This window comes from Strigops habroptila, chromosome 1 (genome assembly GCF_004027225.2).
Source record: "Strigops habroptila isolate Jane chromosome 1, bStrHab1.2.pri, whole genome shotgun sequence".
NCBI lineage: Eukaryota > Metazoa > Chordata > Aves > Psittaciformes > Psittacidae > Strigops > Strigops habroptila.
The window spans coordinates 62,151,442-62,174,078 of record NC_044277.2 but is presented as its reverse complement, the minus strand read 5'-3'; the positions used below and the strand labels follow the sequence as shown (position 1 = coordinate 62,174,078).

Genomic DNA, 22,637 nt, shown 5'->3' with positions numbered 1-22,637 from the left:
GGAGGCTTTCTTTACAATCTGAAAGTAAACTGGTCTTGTAGGAGAAGTAGGCATGTATTTTCAGAAGAAGACTGAGTAAAGAGTTTTGTTATCATGTCCAACACGGTGAAGAAAGACAATAAACAACAGAAAGAATTTTCTACTTAAACTTAAAATTCTACTGTTTGCAGAAATTATATTCTGCTTTTAAAGACATATTGAAAATAAAAGAAAAAATCTCCAGGCAATTGCCTATATGATTGTAAAATTTTACTTGTAGAACCATCACCATGGAAAAATTATTCTGGCATAGCTACATCAGGAAATCTCCAACTTCAGGGAAGCCTTCAATCAAAAGTCCAAGCTAGATGCTGGTGGCATTTGGTGCTGGTTTGGATTCCCTAGGTTACTGTAAAGGGTAGTGTACTCAACTGAACATAAATGCAGTTTTCCAAATACAAGTATCAATAACAGAATCCTCTACAGAAAATTTGGCAAATTCTGCCCTGATCTCTGTAGTCAGTTTGACTCTATAGCCCATGTTTCCCATGGACTACCTACTACCTACTTCCTTAAGTCGTTCTCTCTGCAAAACCATTGTATTTGGTCCAAGAAACAGTGGGAGTCTGACTGACGCAATGCAGTTTCCATTGTCATAACCAACAGAAGATTCTGGCTAAGAATGGATACTGAAGTCAGTAAAAGAAAAGGCTGCTTGTTCCTCTTTTATAGTTTCTTTGTACTTCTCCTTCTTTTCTCCCTGCCCTTCACTGTTGTGATCCTCTCCACATCTTTCTTTCCCATTTTCCTTTTTTCCATACTTAATCAATTTTTTCTTATTATGTTCATTATCTCACAAAACTAATACAGGAGTGGTCAAGAAATGATGATAAACTGATGATGCATTTACAGATAAAAGAAAAGAGTGCAGTAGGGCAAGAAAAATAACAAAAGAGCTTTAACACTGTTTCATAGCACAATTTCTAAAAACAGTCTCACTTCTCAAAAAGTATCCTAGAGTGTTCTCAATAAGAGGACTTCAGAGACAAATCATAGGAGAACCCTGTCATGGAGAATGAAGCTGAGTGAACAGCTCCCTCTGTATGCTAGAGATGTCACTTACTTAGAACAATTTTATCCTCATTTTAACCTCGTTTAAAACCAAGAGTTACCGTTTCTCCATTAACATTCTTCAAGTATCCCATAGATATGCCAAATATCTTTAATCTCATTTTCTCCTAACAATGCAACTAATAGAACAACCTGATCTCACATATTTTAGGTATTTAAAAGACATTGTATATACTGGCATTTTTGACTACTTAAGGTGACAGAACACACACAGTAAAAGAATCTGTATCTAACTCTTATCGTATATGAACTACTTAAATGATGGAAGAGTAAGAAATGCTAGAAAGATGAACAAGTCCTGTACATAAAACACCCCACACATGGACAAGGATAATCAGGACAATTCAAAAAGCGTACAAACCTTTCCTGATTTTATGACCTTCACTCTGAGGCTCGGCTGACAGGCAACTCTCCTTTGGTGTCCCTTTGTTGTGACAAGCTTTAGGTGAACCTCTACCGTTTCTCCCTAGCTGAATTTGCGAACCATTGAGGGACAGAGATCTCTTACTCTGTGCATCAACGGGTTTATTAGGTAACTGTGAGTTGCTGGTAGCCTTCTCTCGATTTGCAGGATTCTGTTGTACTCGAAGCCTGTTTTGTTCCACAGTCTGTACCCCTTTCTGTAGCTTAGCTTCTTTTCTTTTACTTTCCTCTTCACGTTTCCTGTAATTATAGTCAATACCATAAGAATTCCAAAGACAAAATCTTGGGAGCATGTATCTAACTTGATCACACTGCTTTCTAGAAACTTGACACTGCCACAACAAAACCCTGAGGATAACACCTTTTTTGTGGGAAAGGGACACCTATTGCATTGAAGTGTCTTAACTTGATCTGAAAGAACAACTGACTTGCAGCTACAGCCTAATGAAGGTTAAGTCCTTATCAAGCAGCTGCCCGTTCAGTTTGCAGTGGTTTAAGCTGATTTTACCACACTCTCTTATTGAAAACAATGAAATTCAGGTTTTTTTTACAAATATACAAAAGCTAAAAGCAGGATTTTGAAAAGGTGACAGAAGACAAGCAATATGATACTAATAAATATGTTTTTCATTAGTAATGAACAATGCTTTCATATAAGTAGTTATGCAATGCACTGTATGTGAAAACCAGAAAACTTCAGTAAAAGACATCATCTCTTTGAAAATTATTTTTCATACTTACCTGTGTCATAATTAATTGAGATAATTATAAACCAATTTCAAACTAGCTACTGGTACTAACTTGCTGCTATGTATTTATCATTGGTAGATAATTAATTTATTGTATATAAACAGATTATACATTATACAAAAGATAAATACTGAATATATGAGATGTGAATTCGAAACTTGTATGCCCATAGTATGCCATTACAATTATGACATTTTGTTTTAAAAAATGAAGGAAGTTGTGCATCCCTTAAATAGTGTAGATAGAATTTTGGACAAGGTTAGGAAAGGCGCATCTGTTGAATAAAGTTTTGCAGCCTATTTTTAAATACAGTGAGATATCATTGCACTTTAGCTTTTAAATTCTTTCTCTTACAAAGCAGAATAAACCCAATAGCACGTAGCAAACATTACCTCTCTACCTACCATTGAACTTGGTTTTACAAATTAAGCACTGGTTGTAAGACGAAGTGACATTTTTCCTGTTGGAACGGACAGGTGATAAATGTCGTATCATGTCATTGCCTGGTATTTTAACTTGCTTCCAATGCTACAACATAGTTTGCAGACTGTTGACACATTAGCTCACAGCACAGCATATGACAGGTTAGTTATGCAGCATGCCATCCTCAGTTCCTGTGAGTCGTATCAATGCCAGTATATGTCATTTCAGTGTGAGCTGCCAGGGAGAAGCCTTAACTTTATCTGTCAGTACTATCTTATCAAGTACGCTCTGCAGAAGCAGCTGATTGAACTTTGCACCTGAAAAGCTGTTAATTGATCTAAAAAATACACTCCCAGCAGCCTGAGGTTCCATATTCCCTCTGGCATGGAAAAAAGTGGCTAGCTTCAAATAATACCGGCATTCCACAACTGGACTACATAGGGATGTCTGGATTGTGTACAGGATGGATCTCACTGCCATTACTCTGCTGTTTGAGCTGATAAATCAGATCTCACTATTCACAGAATAGTCTGTTTCCTACAAGAATCCATTAGGGTATTAAAAAAGAAAGTGTGAGACGCATTGTGTGATACACGATCAGGCCGGAGTGACCTGACTCTTTGGATGAGCAGATTAACACAAAACATTAACTTCAGCGACATACCGATTGTAAAGTTATTGAAATGACACAGGAACGCTCAGAAGCAGCAAAAAGGAATTTTTTTTTAAACAAAAAGGTCTTGCTTGTGTGCTGATTTTTCAGATTGAACTGAAGAAATAATAAATGGAAGGGATTTCAAAGCTCCCTGTTCATGGCCTATCATGCTAATTGTCACAGAACAGCTTAGTCTATTAACAGACTCCTGAATACTTGTGAACCTCCCCTTGTGTTTTTTCTTTATTTACTTGGAGATTCAGTTTGTATCACAATGAAGCATATCTTTGAAATTAAAATTTCCAAGTTTTACTGTTGTCCAACGTGAGAGGCTAGGTTTGATGAAGAAGTAAAGGAAGTAGACAAGTTCCTAACTTAAGGGTTCTCATTCATTCTCAGGACGTTCCAGCTATATAACAGGATCCAAATTTGGGCTCTTGAGGTAGACAACTAGAGCTTGATAGTGGTAACAGAGCTGGCAGGCCAACATTTTCCACTATAATTGCAACAGGATTTTGTTCTGGTCATAAATTTGTATTTCATTACAAAAGTGAGAGAATGGAAACTGAGCCTTTAGCAGATGGAAAGGAACAGTTTCAGCCTCACACATTTGAGAAGACACAGAGATGCTCTGATTTTTGATCCTGCTAAAATGAAGCCAGCCTTTTCTATTCTGTTAAGAACACTGTGCTTTTTGTATTTATCTACTCTGTTTTAAATTCAGAACATGTCCATGTGCCTGGAGAGCATTTTTGAAGTTATCCTTGCAAGAAACAGTTACTTCAAAAATCATAACTGAAAATAGATCTCCAGGTATGATCCCTTCAAAGCCTCAACTCCATTTGACTTTTGGCTTTTCTGACACTATCCCTACATGCCCAAGCAATGTTTTCACATTCTTCTTTTGCAACCTGTCCCTGCTTCCACTCCTGTATACTGCCCTTGTGCATTTGAGCTCTATCACGGCTTCCCTGCTTACCCAAATTGTCTGTTTGCTCAATGACATAATAGTGTGCATGCTGTTTTGGCCTGAATCAATCTTAATTTTTTTAATTACCATTTCTTTGATATAGGTTTGTTTAACACGGGTGAAAATGTTTGTATAGAAATATTTCACAGGCATTGAACACAGTCAATGTAACTTTACCAGAAAATAATACAGGTATGTGATGTTGGTTGACTTTTTGTTAAGGAAAAAAACCCAACAGATTAATTAAACCCATGCAGACTTAGGAATGATTAATGTTAGTAAGTGTCTCCAAAATCACATATTACAAAGCAAGTTTTAAACACATACACTGAAATAGTGTATGTGTGGGGTGCTCAATCTAGGAGTTCACCAGCATTCTGGATTCCCACATATCGTCTACTTTTATCTGGAGAGCAGATTTTTAAACATCAGTAGGGATATTAAGTTTTTGCATGTAGCAACACCCTGGCCAATTTTAGCTGTGGAATGCACAGATGGGTACGCAGAATGATGACAACATAATGTCCCCTTCAGTTTATTACAGATCATAAAACTGCAATTAAATAAAATTTGTTATGTGACAACTTGATTTGCTTGTACACTCCAATTGTATTTTAATTCTATTTTTATGATATTTGGTGTACAGACTTTGTTTCTATTGTTTTCAAACAAATCAACAACAGCTTAGTAAGTTTCAAAAGTACATCAGCAATTCACAAAGGAAAATAATTGTAAAAACACCCCCAAATTTCCATGAGGCAATCCTTCTTCATTTTACCTTCTAAATGGGTATCACAGATTCTTTTAAAAATTACTGTCATCACAAAGAATAAAGCTACCTCATTTGGTAGTCAGTTGTGACCACACAGCAAGAAGCAGAGTTTTCCAAATTAGAAAGAAATACGTAAGATATTGGGGATATTTTCAAAGGCAACTTCTCCATGCATGGGTTTGACTTCTACTGACTTCAGCAGGAAAGACAAATAGTAGGAGGGCTACAAGTTACAACTTTAGCATCTAAAGACTGTGCAAGAGATTAGTTAGCTGAGATTTCTAGCTTTGGTTCTTACTGGGCACTAAAAATTACTGACCAGTATAGTAGTAGCACTCAAACCCAATGAAGGTCAAACTGGCCAGTTAGGCAGAACATTAAAGTACAAAATTTGAAATAGAGCATAGTGCAGCTGACTTTGTCTACGATACACAGATGCAACAAAAATATCTCTAGGTGCAACAATTACGTTGTTTGCTTACTCATATGACCTCTCTACAGAAATAATACTACAAAATCATGCAGAAATATTTTCAGACTGTGATGTTTTTTCATGCTGGCATCAGATTTCATCAAGAGAAACCAGGTGCTAATTTGTTCTTCTTCATATAATAATCTTGAAGGATAAAATCAAAGCAAGTGAAGTATTTTGATGATCTACGTACCTTCTGATTTTAGAATTTCACCACTTTACAACCATCACCTCATGTAAACAGGGTAGAAACTCAGTCAGAACCTTCACTCTTGCAAATAACTATTTCAATTGTATATGTTAGTTATCTATAATCTAATATAAGGATTTCATGGTAACTCTCTAATTCAAGAGCAGAAATTGTAAGTGCAGAGAATGATACTGCCAAAACAGAAGTTGCAAATAAAATCGAGGAGTTTAGTTTGCTAGAAAAGCACAACCTCTCATGTGAAACAGTAAGTTAAGCCTTATTAAACCAGGCTTTTCGTGGTTTTTTAAATTAATTTATTTATTAATTTCTTTTCAAAAGTGATATCAAAGACTTCATAGGTCAATAATTGTTTCCATTACCTTAGAGTAATAAATGTTTTCCAAGCCTTTTTATCAACATACAGAATATCAGCTAAAGATTCAGGGATACTAACATGCTACTTTCTCAGCTTTTGGTATTTTGCCTTGTTGTTGTATATTGTATAAAGCTTGTTATTTAAGGTGGGATTATCTGGAAAATAATTTCCATCTCTAGGTGTATGGAAAAAAAAAATCCATTACATGCCACCTATAGTTTCATGAATTTACTCGAAGGAACAATAGATGATGATGAGTAACACGTAAGATCATACACACAAACTTATGAAAAAATGTCTATTTGTTGGAGTAGATTTCAAGTCTCAGACTTACTTGGCAGCAGCATCTTTTCTCAGCTGTTCATGTTTCATTAGGAGATTCTTCCTCTCTTGAAAAGCCTTTCTAACTTTGTATCCTTTGTAGACAGCTTGAATTTTGAAAGCAGCAATGTCCTGTATGGCAGCTATAGACAGAGCCCCATGTTCTAACATGAACTGAATCACTTCATGGTGTTCACCAAGCAAGGCATAATCAAGTGGAGTATATCTAAAAAACAAACAAAACAAGACAAACCCACAACGATTATCATTGAACTAGAATTCTAACCATAATGTGCATTTACTTAATCCTCATTTCATAATAAGGGACCTTCTAGTATGAAGACAGATTAAACAATGGTTTTTGAATCTGTCTTCATCTGTTTAACACAGGCTGTTTCACTAAATTTTTAATACTGTTTTCCTGTCTTACTCATTCTACACACTGTGACTATGTTTAAGGCTTATTTTAGCCTCCTAATATAAAAAGGGGGGAGGGGAGGAGGCAGACTACATGTTGTGTTGGATCAAAATCTTCCAAAGCCCAACCCATAGCATTAATTGATAACTTAACTTACATAACTAATTACTAAAGGCAAGCAATCTTACAAAGGTGTTATTGAGATTCTCATAGAGAAATATAATCTAAACAAAATGTAAGTTAAAACATTTTTTGTGTTACTCCTATACGAATTTCAGTTCTAGCGATTTACTGTCAAATCTGGCTTAACTTCTATAAGAATGACTGAGGACAGTATGACTGACGAAGCAGAAAGACCACTAGGAAGACTGAAGTCTGTTTTCAAATGGACACAGGTGCTAAAAATATTAAATACTTTGGTTTTTAATAGTGTCAAAGATGCCTAACCCCTTTTAAAAGTAATTCCCAAATTTCCTATTGTCAGTCACCACAGGAAAAAAATTTATATGCGTCCCTCACCAACACTGAAACATTAGGCAAAGACATTTAGTGACTGAAAGTTATCAGCCACAAACCATAATTGAGACCAAATAATACAAGACTATCAAATAGCAAGTGTCAATGCATGCGACTGTGAAAATTAGGGCTCTTCTTGATGGTAACTTGCTAGGACGCAATGCTGGTAAGCAAAGAAAAACAGACAGAAAGCACAATTGGACTTGCCACGCAGCAATGATTTGATGGAAGGATTAACAGTATCTGAACTGAAGTGTCTGTAGGAATAAAGACAACGACATAACATGAAGATTTGTATGTCAAGGTGTGTTGCTGATAGCATTTAAAGAGATACAGATTTTTGATAACTGAAGAATGGGAGCTTCAGGAGTGACCTAATTTCAGAAAACCACATTTTAAAATCATACCCAGTTTTGAAAATTTTAATTAAAGACACGAAAGATACTAAAGTGAACTTTACCCACATGCTACTAAGCATGTGTGTACCAAGACAATGTATTATATTATGGATCCCAGCCATAGAATCACAGAATAGTTAGGGTTGGAAAGGACCTTAAGATCATCTAGTTCCAACCCCCCTGCCATGGGCAGGGACACCTCACACTAGACCATGTCGCCCAAGACTCCATCCAACCTGGCCTTGAACACTGCCAGGGATGGAGCATTTATCACTTATAAAGACCATATTTTCAAATGCGGATTCTCTAACCCCACTGTAGCTAATTTTGAAAGCAAAAAAAAAATTACTCTAATCAAATCTGAGTAGAGGTTTGTACGACCGGACACCTCCCACTCAAGGCTGCTCACATATACGCCTTACAACCAGCCACTGCTCTGCTGTCTCAGTTCAAAGCCTGTTATGAATTTTCTTTTCCACTGGTTATCTCTAAAGCAGACAGCTTTTTCATCAAGCTTGGTTGACAGGATAACACGCAAAGAAGACATCAGCCAACAGCTGTTATATACGTAATTTAGCACATAGTTGGTCAGGCAGCAGCCAGCCTGTCATCATGTGATGCACCCAGGACGTCAAGTTGGATTATGAAATAAATTTGAAAAGAACAACAAACCTACCACCCTACAGACTGGCACATGATCGCGTATCTGCAAGCAAGTGGGCAGCTTAAAATCCTAGATGCAATCTCAGCTCCATCTTTTCACAAAACTATTTAGTTTTAACCACTATGTTGTAATTTTGAACTGGTATCTCATATTGCACTCTAAGAGAGTGAAGAAGAGAAGCTTCTTTCTATAGATATATTTGAAAAACTTTACTATCTGGTAAAATTGTTACTGATTAAAAAACAATTTCATTAAATTACAGATGAACCATATCTATAAGGTTATTTTTACTCTCTCTTACAACACTCGACTTGATTTTTCCACTTTCCAAGCTTCCAATCTCTCAAAAATAAAACAAGGATTTGTAGATGCTTATTAAGAGTAAACTGTGCATTTCTTATATACAATATATATATTTTTATTATATTTAAAGACTCTTTCATCTAGAAATATTGGGGATCTGTTTTGTTCTGCATGTGGACTAGTGCTTAAGGGCTGACATTTGGAATACTGCTAGTTATAGTTTCAATAATGTAGGTTGATACGTAAAAACATATATTAATGCCAGAAGGGAAACAAAAATAGATACTAACTGAATGACTATAGTAAAACCACAGCTAAGGTCTTTTCCTGACATTTGAGCATCATTAGAACATTTCTACAAAGTAAGGATAACAGCAGCCTCCTTTCTGGCAAAATAGTGGCCTTTAATCTTACTTATGAAGAGTAATTTAATTACAACTGTTTATTTAATTTTCTATCAAAAATAACTAAAGACACCATTGGCACTACTTAATTAGGAACTACTTATACTTTCATTTGTGTTTCTCAATAAAAAAAATAAGAATAGAAAAGGAAGAGAGATCTGAGTGGTTTAGAGTAGAGAACAAAAGAGAAATGATAGGGGAAGAAAGCAATTAAAACTGAAGTAAGTATGGAAGTCTCAAATTTAGCACTAAAATATGGGGGTTTAAAGTCCTTAAGTTATTTAAAATGTTGCAATATTCACATTTATCTGGCATACTGATCATAATTTTATTTATAATTATGAGCAGGTCATCTACTCTAAAAAAGGCATTATACATTTCTGCTAATAGTAATTATCTTCACGGTCAGGTGACTAATTTGAACTCCGCAACCCAAATCACTTTTAAAAAACTATTATTTATATGTCAATGAAAGACAAAGGAAAGAGATGCAAATGTACTGTCTCTTTATGGTTATAGGAGGACTTTTTTTTTTTAAACTAGGCCTTCAGCATACAGTTCACCACCAGGTAATTTGTAATCACTATTTTAAAACAACACACTACATTTCTCACGTTTTCTTTCTCCTCACTGTATTCTTACCAAACAGAAAGGAAAAACTCCAGTCTACTCCAACAGCACAAGAAATGCCTTATCCATCTTTTGTCTGTACATACCCACTGTCAACTTTATATAAATGAAAAATATCTTTAATATTTCAAATAAGACTAGAGTGAGTAAATACTTGCAGAAATCTCTCGAAGTTCAAGGTTCGAAAGTGTACACAGTTGAAGTTGAAATGTCTTACTTAAAGAAGAGATTTTCACATTAGAAAAGCTGCTTACAGTGAAGCCCAAGATTGCAGCACTCCTTTTAGATACAAGATCATGATTCTCTGGCAATATCTGAATACTTAACATTTAAATCAGTACGTAGCACTTTAACTAAATTACTAAATAATGCAATCAGACAAGCAATACCTCTCCTCGCTGTTCTCCATATGATTAGGGAAAGCATCGAAACCAAGCAGCAGCTTTATAGCATCAAGGTAACCATTGTTACAGAGCCAGTGCAAAGCAGTTCTTCCCTGTAAACAATAGAACAGAACAAAAATAAATGTTGTCCCAAAACTCTATCATGCACAATAAAAGTTGTAAATCATGCTGTAATTCAATGCTTTTCTGGACATGAAGGACAAAGTGATTCGTCTAAATAAACTTCCCTGTTAAAATAAAAGAATACAACACTTAAAAATGAAGAAACCTTTTTTTTAAAAAACCCCCAAGATTACAACACTCGTGCTTTTCCACATAAAAGAGCTGAAAAACAGCATTAGGAGACCAGCTCTAGAGTCGGTTTCTTTGCAGCTATGCCACCCAGGTCTGAAGCAGCTCTTATCAACTCTTGTAGTTCAGACTGTTTTCTAGGCTGCTCCAAAACACTGTGACAAGACTGAAAGAATTACTACAGAATTCAAAATCAGATGAAGCTTGAGGAGAAAAAGGCTCCAGCTGTGCTTTCAAAACGAGCTTGATTTCAGAAGTCTAGTTTCTCCCACATGAAGCAAGTCCAACTCTCAAGCTGCATTCGATAAGTCAGGTCATATATAACTACTCTTGGGACTGGGATCATAGAACCACAATACGACTACCTCAAGTTCTGTTAACATCAACGAAGCATAGGTATTTCACTTTACTTTCAGGCCATCTCTCCTCTCTGCATCTTGCTTTTCTGAGTGCCAAATGCAGGAAATACCTAGAAGGCTTGATACCACAGAGGAACATGAAGACATTCTGAGTTTAGTGCTAGCAAGCCACCCCCTGAATCCCAAGGGTTGAAGAACATGCTGCTGTGTCTGTGTGAAAGATCTGGAGCTGATGTGTTTAGCTGTACTCAAGCTGATGCCATACAGAGGTGTTAGCAAAACCTCCCCAGCATGCTCTGTAGATCTCAATAAAAACCACTTCTCCATCACCTGGAATTATCCATGCCTTACAATGCAATAGCTACAGAAAAGTTTAAAAAATTGGGTGAAATTCTTTTGACTGATGAAGGTCTACTGACTTCTGAGAAATTATGTCATTATACAAAGAAGTCTGTTACATGTTGCACAATTATTCTGGTTCCTAATTTCACTTACTGCTTGAATAATGGCACAAAAGAACATGTACACTCATCAGCATTCTTTTTTTTTTTACCTGGAAGAGTGATACATATGTGGATATTTATGTGGATAAGTAATTGAAGCAGTTCTTGGGCAATCTAACTTGCAAAATCTTAGTTCCTTTATGTCTATGCTGAAGAAACACACTGCAGGCCATAAAATCACATTCCCACATCAGCTGTTAATAAGGAACAATAGAAGTTAAGAAATCAGATGATTAATATTATTTCTCATAAGCTCACACATTGTAAGGAAAAGTCAGAAGTGAGATGAAAAAATATGAATCTTCAATTCCTGCTGCATATTAAAATCCTACTTTTCAGTCAAGATTTTAGAAGTGAAGCCATAGGAAAATTACATCGGGATGTATTTCCTTTTCGATGTATTTCCTTTTGTGATAAATAGCAGCAAAGATGCTTCTATGTCCCAGAAAAGAGAATTACCTTGAAGAAAAAAAGGAAAATGTTTTGATTTATGATTATCCTAAAGTTAATTAAATAGCTTAGTGAATAACAACATACCTCTTTATCCTGAATATTTGGATCTGCGTTGTTTTCCAGCAAGACTACCATGCAGTTAATGTAGCCTCCATAAGCAGCACACTGCAGAGGTGTTCTACCTGCATAATCCTGCACGTTAGGGTTGATTTTATTTTCTATCAAGATTTGGCACACATCAGCATTTCCTCCCAGGGCTGCCCAGTGAAGGGGTGAATGGCCATCTTGGTCAACCAAATCTACTCTTGCTCCTCCTGTAGCAATAAATACATTTTTGAACATAAAAAGATAATACTTTTGAATGTAAAGAAAATAAAATAAATAAGTTATGTTCAACTAAACTTATTTGGTAAACTGCCAATTCAAAGAAGTATTTCTGAAAGTAACTTTAACTTTGTTACTCAAATCTTAAAACTTAAAATAATTTCAGTAAGGGTCAGGCTTTTTTTACAAGCTTCTGAGTATCATCTCAGATATTTTAGAATCTCCAGAGTTGTCAAATGCCCTTGAAAAAACTAGCCTATATTAATTTTCAGTGAAACTATCTATAAAATCTATAAAATCACTTTTGAAGATTAGACTTCAGATGGAATCTTTTTTTAAATCTGTAAAGCAGACAAAATATTCACAGTGTAAGAATGGCTTTTGAAAAAAGCTTGATTTTTTTAAATTCAAGCACGCTAGGACTCTTCTATGCAGATAATTAATTTCTTTATGTGTACTTGTAGGACAAAAAAACTCCATACAAAATAGAATTCCACAAATACAAAAACTTGAATCAACCAGCAATGACTGTCTGTATCATAAAATATTTAATTACATGTAACTCAGATTCTGATAACCAAGCTTCTTGCATCTACACAAGCTAAACGGCATAGGAGTTGGGAGGAAGAGCTCAACAAGGGGTTAAAATATGCCCAGCAGATCAGAGGGAAGCTTTTCAGTAAGAAAGGTTGGTGGACAGAAAACTTGTAACTTCTTATTAGCCTGGATACTTCAACTGTCCGTAAATGGGATAATATCTGAAGGAGAAGGAAGACTGCTTCCAGCTACTTGAAACTTTCTGTGAAGCTAAAATGACATAATTTTGCATCTAAGATGCCCCTGTACTTTCACCATACTTCTTGCACTTTAGCAGAGTTCTTACAATTATCTCAAACTGTGTACACTGTTAAATCTTATTTTTGCTTACAAATAAAATACCACTTATAAACAGCAGCCAGAGGAAAATATTAATCCTAAAATCACAGAATTAGGTTGGAAGGGACCTTTTAAGGTTATCTAGTCCAATCCTCCTGCAATAAGCAGGGACATCTTCAACTAGATGAGGTAGTTCAACTAGACCTGTCCAGCCTGACCTTGAATATTTCCAGGGAACGACTTAGGATTTTTGATGGCTACCTTCATTAAAAAAAAAAAAGATTCATTTAAATAGTCAAAAAGTCTTCAAAGAAGCCTAAAAATGCTTTCTCATTAAACAAAAGAAAGCTTAATTTGGTTTTGTTTACTGGAGAAAAAAAAAGGGGTAAGAAAAACAATGACTTGCTAGGGGAAGAGGCACTTTGAGACACTAGAATATACTTGAAAAGGCTGGAGCAGAAAAGAGCTGTGAAAAGAACTATCCCAACTTTGAGTTTTATATTTTAACACTTCAAGCCTTTCTGCACAACACTGATAATCTTTTACAGCACTGTTCCATAAAGGGTACTTAGAGGCAAAACCTGCTTTAGGGAAGTAATTGTCTTAACCCCACCTCTTGCTTAGCTATGCTGTTCATTTCCCAGTCCCACAGAAAGCAGCACCAGGACTCTGAACAGGTTTGTAAATTCCTAACAGCTGACCTCTAATGAGTGTTTGTATCACTTCTTTGTGTCCCATCTCACAGGCTCGGAAAAGCGGAGTGTGTTTCATGACATCCAAAGCATCCACCTGTGCGTTATGTTCCAACAGCAATTTCACTGTGCTGACATGGCCAGAAAGGGCAGCAGCGTGTAAGGCTGAAAGAATAAAGTAGTAGGAAAAACAAGTCACAATGCCATGAGCTCTGGAGGTTCACAAATAGAACAGTCAAAATTAATTTCAGGCATTTTGGTGGGAAAGGTGCTTTGCAACCACAAGAAACTGAAGAATCATAACATGGGATCACTAACCATATTTTCTTGCCATATAAGCAATAAGCAGCAGAACTGCTAGCCCTGAAACATGTGTCTAACTTGTATGAATAGGCATTTTAACTTTAAAACCACTAAGATCAGCTTACAAGGAGGATTTGTGGAAGGTTAGCAGCTTCTGATTAAGAGAACATAACATGACCTACTTTTCTCTCTCTTTTGTGGCATTTCTTACATCACCCTGATGAAGATAAAATTGCCCATTGCCAGTGAAAGGAAGCTTTCATTACTTCTTCAATGTTTTCCTAAAAATATCTTTTTTATTTCTCTCAAATAAGCAAAGCTGTCTCAATTGAAGCTAACTCCAGATTACTACCCAGCTGTTTCTGCCCCCCCTCCCTTTTTTTCTTTTTTCAGAATTACTTAAGAGAAAATTTTACACAAAATTATGTAGCAAGACCATCACATCTCACACAGTATCATCTGCAGCTCCCTGTTTTCTTCAGGAAAAATAAATAGATGATGGAAAACCAGATACTGCATTTCGTCTCATCCCCATAATTTATGAAGCCTGTTTGTATGAAAACTATGCAAGTTGATTCTGCAGACTCCTACCCTTCCACAGTTTTCTTTGCCCTCTCATAACTTTACCTCTGAGGTCTAAAGTATCTAAAGTAGCTCTGTGTTATTTGTCGGTTTGGACTTAGTCACTTACAGACTTCACTGAGTCCGAACCGACAAATAACAGAGAGCTATTTCAGATACTTCAGACCTCAGACGTAAAGATGTGGTGTCCTATAACTGAAGTTGCTATTGCCTCACGCAGCATCTGTCAGCTGGAGTTGAGGAAAATGTTGAAATGCCAGTCTGACCAGTATATGGTTCTTTTTGAAGGAAAGGAGGATTACACACACCAATGAGATTTCAAACCCATGGAGGACATACGTATTGGTGATTTCACTTACAATTTGATTTCAAAATGCTTTGGATTATTTCCTATAGTCAGCAATTGACTCAGATAATCTACATTCTCATACTGCCTTACGTATAGAATATTTCACAGATGACAAAATCAAAATAATTTAGAATGAAAATACAGAACAGTGCAATTCACATATATGTATTTAGTAAAGTGAATCCAAATTTCTCCATGAAATTTCACAAATATCAGTCTTTGGTGAGAATTCAGTCTGCTTAAGCAAGCAAAATGTGAGGCTGTAAACAGTACCTATGTGTCTCTACTTGTTTAATGTTAAAACAGGCAGGGTCAGGATCCAGCAGAGGCATTATACAGAAAGGCACAACATGAAGGCCAATGCTAGAAGGAATTGCTTCTTGAACCACGGCCAGAATATCAAAACAGTCAGGCTTGCTGTATTTGCCTGCTACTGGTACCAACCTCACACAGCTTCTGAAACAGTAACCCAGCATAACCAGCATTACGCTGGCACTACTAAAATGCACGGGTTGTTCACACTGTCCATGAATCAAATCCAGCTGAAGCGTGTTGCCTTAAAACACACATTCTCAAAATTAGTGATAGTAACTGGAACTGTGATCCAGACAAAATAAGGCACTTCGTACAAGAACTGGGGTCACAGCCAGAGACGTGTGGAGAAGTGCTGCCTTAGTAATTGAAATCATGCCTTTAAGATGACACCAATGTTTAACTGTTATATATCCAGCTAAAAAGCATAGGGGCACTTATCACACTAATGAAAAATATCTGTAAGCAGCAAGATCTGCGACAGCAATGCACGTGGGTGGCTATCAGTAGAAATTTGACAAGAATGAGATTCCCTGCCGCGCCGTACAGTTGGATGTGCTTGGTTTTCACGGTCTGACCTCATAATAAACTCTAGGTTCTGTTTTTTGTACTGCATTTCTTATGAAACCAAAGGCAGTAAACCACTCCATCAGATGACACATGGGGTGTGTATAACAATACAATAGAAAAAGAGCTGCTGTGTCAGCTTGGCCGGTTCTTCCCCCCTATCACTCATCCTGACGCAGGCATCTTGTTTCGCACTTTGTGCTCAGTATTTTCTTGTAAGCCAAATTTTCTGTGATGGAGTCACGGTGACTGAAGAGATTCTTCGGCCAGCTGGTCACAATAGGCCCTTTGTTCAGCCGACAGACAGAGCCCTCTCCATTGTATGCAGTGACGGCAGAGCTATAAAGCTGCCCCTGTAATGCTCCTGCAGCGCTGATCTCTGAGAAGAAGGAAATTCCTTTCCCTTGGTGTCATTCTCCTACACAATACCGAGAGTCTCCATGTTCTAGCAAAACTGAATGGAGAGCTTGCTCTTTTTAAGTAAATGCAAAAGTCTGTGTTAATGCAACATTATAACTTAGCTTAACTGAGTTGGCACACTAAAGTCAGAAAAACACAACCTTGAACTCTCCGCAACAACTGTATCCCAGGCAGGGTGGCATCTATGCTATTTTCTGTTAGTGCATAGTTTCCCATCAGAATACAACTTTTTCCCTCACCAAAACTTGGGAATGATTAAGAACCTTTAGAAAAAAAACCCAAACCAGAGCGTGATTTACTGATGGGCTTCCTTTTAAGTTTACAGCTCACTATAATAAAGTCCATGCTACTGCACATGCTTGCACAATGGTAAAGTTCAGATTGCTCGACCGCAAGCGATGAACAGCACAGGTCCCCACTTTAAGACTACCAGTGTGTTCTACACCGGAGCAGTCTCAAGTAATGAAAAATCCATTCATTTCCTTGGATTAAAAGCCCTACAACAAAATCAAGATTAAAAGGTGATTACACATCACTGCTATGAAAGGTTTAAGACTTAAAGATAATAAACCAAACCACCTGAATTATTCAAGCATGAAATCCACACCTGAGTAATTTCAGAAACACAGTATGTGATTACTGTCTGCAAAGAAGAAAACCCTTTGCAAGGAGGTTCTGCACAGTGACTACAACATTACAGCACCTTAAGTTCTGAAAAAAATACTGTGAGGTATTTAAAAGGGAACTGATAAAAGACAAAATGAGACTAAAATTGAAAAGTATGTAATCTGTAAAATCATCAAACATGAAGATTGAGATTTTATTTGTTGCACTTCTTTAAACTCAAGAATTACAAACTACCATAACTTGGAACGACTGATATTTTGGTGTGTTCATTTGTAATGAAAGCAAGAATTTAGATATTTAAATGGAATTTTATGGTTAACTGTACTTGGCTTTTTGTGTAAAGACCCACCATACGAAAGTAACATTCATACATGCTATGCTTTAAATCCTCAACAATGCAACCCTGACATTGCGTTTCTTTACCATTTGTATGTTATTTCAAGTGTGCTCTGAAAAGAGAAAAGTTGTTCAACTTGTATCCTTGTTTTTTGGTTGGCGTAGATCTACGCTGCAAGTTCCCTAAATCTAAGCATGCAGCTTAGGCTAGTTTGGGTGTGTGTCCAGCCAAAAGATAATGCTCAGTATACTTTAAAACAAATGTAGTAAAATTTATATAAAGAAACATTGAAATATACATTCTTGTTTGTTTAAAATAACGTAGTTTTCTTTTCAGGATAAATGCCCTCTACTGTATTATTCATGGGTGTGTGCTCTAGCAGCTTGGCTATCACTTTACTACTTATTATACCTAAGTATATGCTTCTGCACTTAACTTCTAAATTTGTGACCTGGCTGTGACTGGCACAGGGTGGTTCATGACCTTAGAGCTTACCCTTGCAGCCCCCTGCTACCAAACCCCTCCAATTTATGCCCAGTATATCCACATTCTTGTGTTTTTTATTCAGATATCATCACCACATTATACAGCCCCCCTACTTTTACTCGTATTTCCAACACTGAATACCCTTCAACACTTGTCTCTCTGTCAGAACTGTTACTCTATTTTTGTTGAAAGTACTACATAGGTACAATATTTCTACCAGAAATTCTTATAACTTTTATAAATTAAAGGAGACAAATTCATAGTTGCTACAGAAAATTTTGAGTTTCATGACCTTGAATTCTGAAACACTGTGCTGCTTACCTATCTTTTGCTTTGAGCAGGTAATGGGATGATAAATTTGGGGGATATCAAGTTTAACCTCTTGTCTGGACAACAGAAGTGCAATAGCTCTAATCTAATCTAATTACACTACCTTTATAAATAACTGTGGTACTTATGATTTTCATCACGATAATTTAGCCACTTCACTAATTAGTTTGCTCTATATTGTTTCAAAGTATTTATTTATTATTTACAAATATATTTTTCAACAGACATTTTCAGGAAGGGCTTTTTACGCAATTATATTTAATTTTATTCTCCAAAATACTGGACAGCTCTTCCTTTCCAAGGATTACAGGTCTAACTAAATAGCAGCATACAGATACATTTCTTCTTGCTATGTTTCAAATTAACTGGTTTATTTCTTTCCCACCAAAAAGCAAAGAAGTGACTCACACACACAATTAAACTAATGCAGAAATATTTTCAGGATTAAGGTACAGATCCAGGAAGAGATTAATATAGCTTCTAACAATGTTTTTTATTTGGTGGAAGTCACACTAACCCAAAATATCCTGGTTCTGTAAAGCATCTTACCTGTGCCAGCGTATTTGTCTGTCATATTGATATCAATATCCAATTTTAAAGTCAGCATAGTCCTAATGACATCATCACTGCCTTTGCCAGCTGCCCACATGAAGGATGTTCTTCCCTCAAGATCTGAGTCATCTTTTACAGAAGGATGTTTCAAAAATACTTCAACTGTTTCCTAAAAAGACATACTATTGAAATTAACATTAAAAGGAACCTGTAACAACAAGAAACTATTGTTCTCATTTAGCTGTTGATGAAGCAAATCAAAGCTTCATTTTTCCTTTTTATGTTTATATAAAGTAATAGCTCAACAGGAGCACTGTATTGTCTGCTATGCCATTTTCCTCATCTGTGATATAATGCATCCTTAACTATGACTTTATTTCATACATTTTTCTTTTTAGTGTCAGATATCATACATTCATCATAAGGAAGTAAAAGACGCTGCAGTCGCTGTAAAGAAAGCAATGGGAAAAATATTATCAGCTTATCAAAGCACTACTCTAATACTGTGATGCTAAAATAATGATTCTTCTAACACATTCTTTTGCTCCAATTCTAAATATGACTGCACATACAAATATTTTGGTTTGCCAAACTAATAATAATAATAATTAAAAAAAAGTACTTTGGAGGCAACATAGCTATATTTCCTAATATTTAATAATATCAACAGGTTACTAATTGCTGAAATATTATAAAAATAAATTTTAAATGTTCTCTTTTAAAGAAAATCTTTACATTGGAGTCCAGGTTTTCCACTATAACTGTTACACTAAAATAGCTATTTAAACCAAGGCAAAAGAATTATTTCTTCAAATGCGGTGTTTGGATTAAGCTCTCAGCAAACAAGTCCACTTGTTTAACCTGCTGTTAAATTCTTAGTATGCCACGCAGAAAAGGAAGGGAGAGAAATCACAACTGGTAGAAAAAGAATCGGGGAAGATTTTCCCTTTCCTGTCTAACGGCTTACCAAGGCTGTGGAGTTAACAGCTGGTAAACATTTCTTAAGAGCCACTGATAGGCTTGCCAATAAAAGCTGAAAAAAAGTGGGTTTCATTGTTTTATTTTTCTATTTTAGTATTAACATTATTTTATCCTTTTCCCTGTGTGAACCCAAAATAGCTGTATCACTGCTCTAGGTAGGATGAGAACTCCTGGGCTCTAAGGAATCAAATCCTTATAATCACAAAGGTGTTTAAAAGTCCAAGTCCTATTGATTAGTTTGGATTTTTATTTTAACTACTATTTTTTATTTCATCCCTCTAAAGAAATAGGAAATTTCTCCCTCATGTCAATGTGGTCTAAGATACTAACAGCTTCATGAATTTGGGTCTAAAGTCTGAACTGATAGTCTCATCTGATAGTCTTGACTATCCGTTTGCTGTAAAAAGGTCCAGCCAGAAATAATGAGGAATGGAAGCATTAAGCCTTCCAAATAAACCAGCATGTGTTTATAGCTTTGTGTGCTCACACTGACCATCACTACCCCTCAGACACAAACGGCTGCTCATTAGGCCAGCAACTCAGCACCCTACCAGTACTCTGCACTGCTTGAAATCCTGTAAAGTGAAAAGCTGTATGAAGGCTGGACCTTTTCAATACTAAGGTACATGTCCTACAAACATAAATAAGTAATTTTATTTTTCCACTAAGATTTCGCAACATTTCTTTCAATCGCTTTTTCTTTCTATAGTTTTTAATGGGAAAAAGTGGAAGAAAATCCCATGGTGAGTTATTTTCAAAAATAAAGTTATCACAATTTGAAAACAAAATGAAAATAAATTAGAACAGGATGGTTAAGAAATTGAAAAACAGAAGTATCAATCAGTTTAATTCTATATGTATTCTGTCATGGAAAAAAACATGTATTTTATTTCTACTAAACAAATGGAGAAAACAAAATAAAAACAATAAAGCTGAAAAAACAACAGTAAAGGAGAGAAGAAAACGTGGATCATCTCATTCTGTGCTATTTAGAAGCTCTGAAAAATACTAAATATCTTTTTTGAATATTCAAAAATAAGAAGGGCATTCACATTTGATTTACTGGATCAACCTATACAAATATGTGAAAGGTATGTACACTGTTTCAGACACCTGGAAATTTTCAGAAAAAAAGTAATACATATTCAGTCCTGCATTCTGCATACTAAAATCAATACTAACATAGCATCTGCCTTCACACACAAAGTGTGTGAAAAGCTTTAAAAGAATGTCTATTTGGACCTTCTGTGGGATCCATAAGCCATGTAAATTTCAGGCAACTTATTTGGGTGGTTATATTAGGTAACTTCTCTTGTTCTGTAACTTTTCTTTAGACAATAAGTTGGGATAAGTTAGTCTTAGCGAATGAGTTCCTTTAAAAGTCTTTAAAAACCTAAAATGTCACATTAGAGTATGTAACCCACAGAAAAAACAGAGCAAAGAACAAGATACTGAGCTAAGTAAAACTGAAAGCAAAGCAAATATTTATAATAAACACAAAAGAACAAACTTTCTTTTTTTGTTAGGGACTAAGAAACATAACACTTTAACTGAGAAACTGCCTATGCAAACTCGGGCAGACTGACCAGAACAACTTGACTCTCAGACATTTATCTATATAAAGATATAGATGCTATTGATAAAACAAACTTGGATGTGTCTCCACTCCCTTGTTTGACAATGTATATGGAATGCAGTGGTAGGAATTACTCAAGGATTTGTATATAACTGAGAAAAAAAGCAAATAGTGATGCTCAGAAACAATCGGAGTGGTAAAAAGAGACAGCAGCTTCAGACATAATTTGAGCATGCATAAACGGGCTTTTGGATACATCACCAGCTAAAAGAAGCTTGCAGATCCGAATGAGACTCTCCTGCCTGATTCTTCATGTAAGTTGGGAAACACTACATTCATTGTAAATTCACAAGACTATAAAAGAATGTCTGACTCCATCACCTACTCTATTTCCCCATAAAATCCTCAATGATATCGTAGTTTGGTTGGCTGGTAGGATCAAAAGGCAGCAATATAATGAAGATATTTCATACAGCTGAACCAAGCCCAGAGAAGGAAAGCCAGTACGAAAAATCATTTTTTAGGAATGTAACAATATAGGAAAGAAAAAAACAAAAGATAAAAGCATGTGGAGATAATCACCAGATTTTAAATAAAAACATTCTGTCTTTCCCATGAGTCTGACTCAAACTAGAAAGAAGGGCTTTTAAACATCAGAATTTTAGGCATGTGAGTCAGACTCAAATTGTACATACCAAATAATGGAAAATAATCAGCATCAATGAAAAAATTCTCTAAAAAGGTGTAAATTATATACAGAGATATGCTTCAATAAAAGTTTGAATTTAAAAAATATCTGTATGATCTTTCTAAGACCACCTCTGAAAAACCCCATCAAAACCCCAAAACTCACTCTCACAAGGAAAGAGAAGTTGACATTGTGTATATATTGGTCAGTTCCCTCTTTCAATAGTACTTCTGGATTTGTTACCTTGAATGATTCCAAGGGCATCGAAATATTACTTGTCTTATGGAAATTAACACATAGGCATGCAAGAAAGATCCAAATCAGTATCCCTGTTAAGAAAATGCTGCAGTATGTGCTATATAGCTACATTAATTAAGCACTAAACAACCCTTTTTGTGAAGGGTTATGAATAAGAAAACTTAGGTGCAAGTTCTCATCTTACTGTGCATAGCATAATTCAACTATGAGAGGCAGAGCAGCATGAAAAAAACCTTTTTAAGTTTCAGTGCTTGAGAACTACTTTTTTAATAGCACCTATGACCAGCAACCATTAAACTGATGAGTTTTATGCTTAGCTCTACGGTATCTGATTTTGCTTTGCAAAAAAATTACCAGTTCTATGAAAATATAAGAATTAGGCTGAGAAACCAATTTTCTTTGTTGTCTGAATTCTAAAATATTTTAAAAATATTAAAAACTTTAAAAAACCTTTTCAAAATATAGTGTTCATGGAGAACTGTGACAACAGGTCACAGTTGAGAGACAACAGCTCATTCATAATAGCAAATATCCATAAGTTAATCACCTTGAAGACAAGACTGGTTTGACTG

The 22,637-nt window shown here is 35.8% G+C and overlaps 1 protein-coding gene across 3 annotated transcripts in view; it reads right to left on the bottom strand.

The window, feature by feature from the left end:
• Positions 1 to 22,637, bottom strand: part of INVS (inversin) — an 84,277-nt gene that overhangs the window by 12,826 nt on the left and 48,814 nt on the right. For all 3 annotated transcript variants that reach the window (XM_030509829.1, XM_030509812.1, XM_030509821.1), the window contains 6 exons: positions 18,560 to 18,731; positions 13,707 to 13,862; positions 11,890 to 12,119; positions 10,185 to 10,291; positions 6,476 to 6,688; positions 1,472 to 1,773 (listed from right to left, as the gene is read on the bottom strand). In XM_030509829.1, the coding sequence (XP_030365689.1) occupies positions 1,472 to 1,773; positions 6,476 to 6,688; positions 10,185 to 10,291; positions 11,890 to 12,119; positions 13,707 to 13,862; positions 18,560 to 18,731 (1,180 nt within the window). The remainder of the gene's footprint in view (positions 1 to 1,471; positions 1,774 to 6,475; positions 6,689 to 10,184; positions 10,292 to 11,889; positions 12,120 to 13,706; positions 13,863 to 18,559; positions 18,732 to 22,637) is intronic.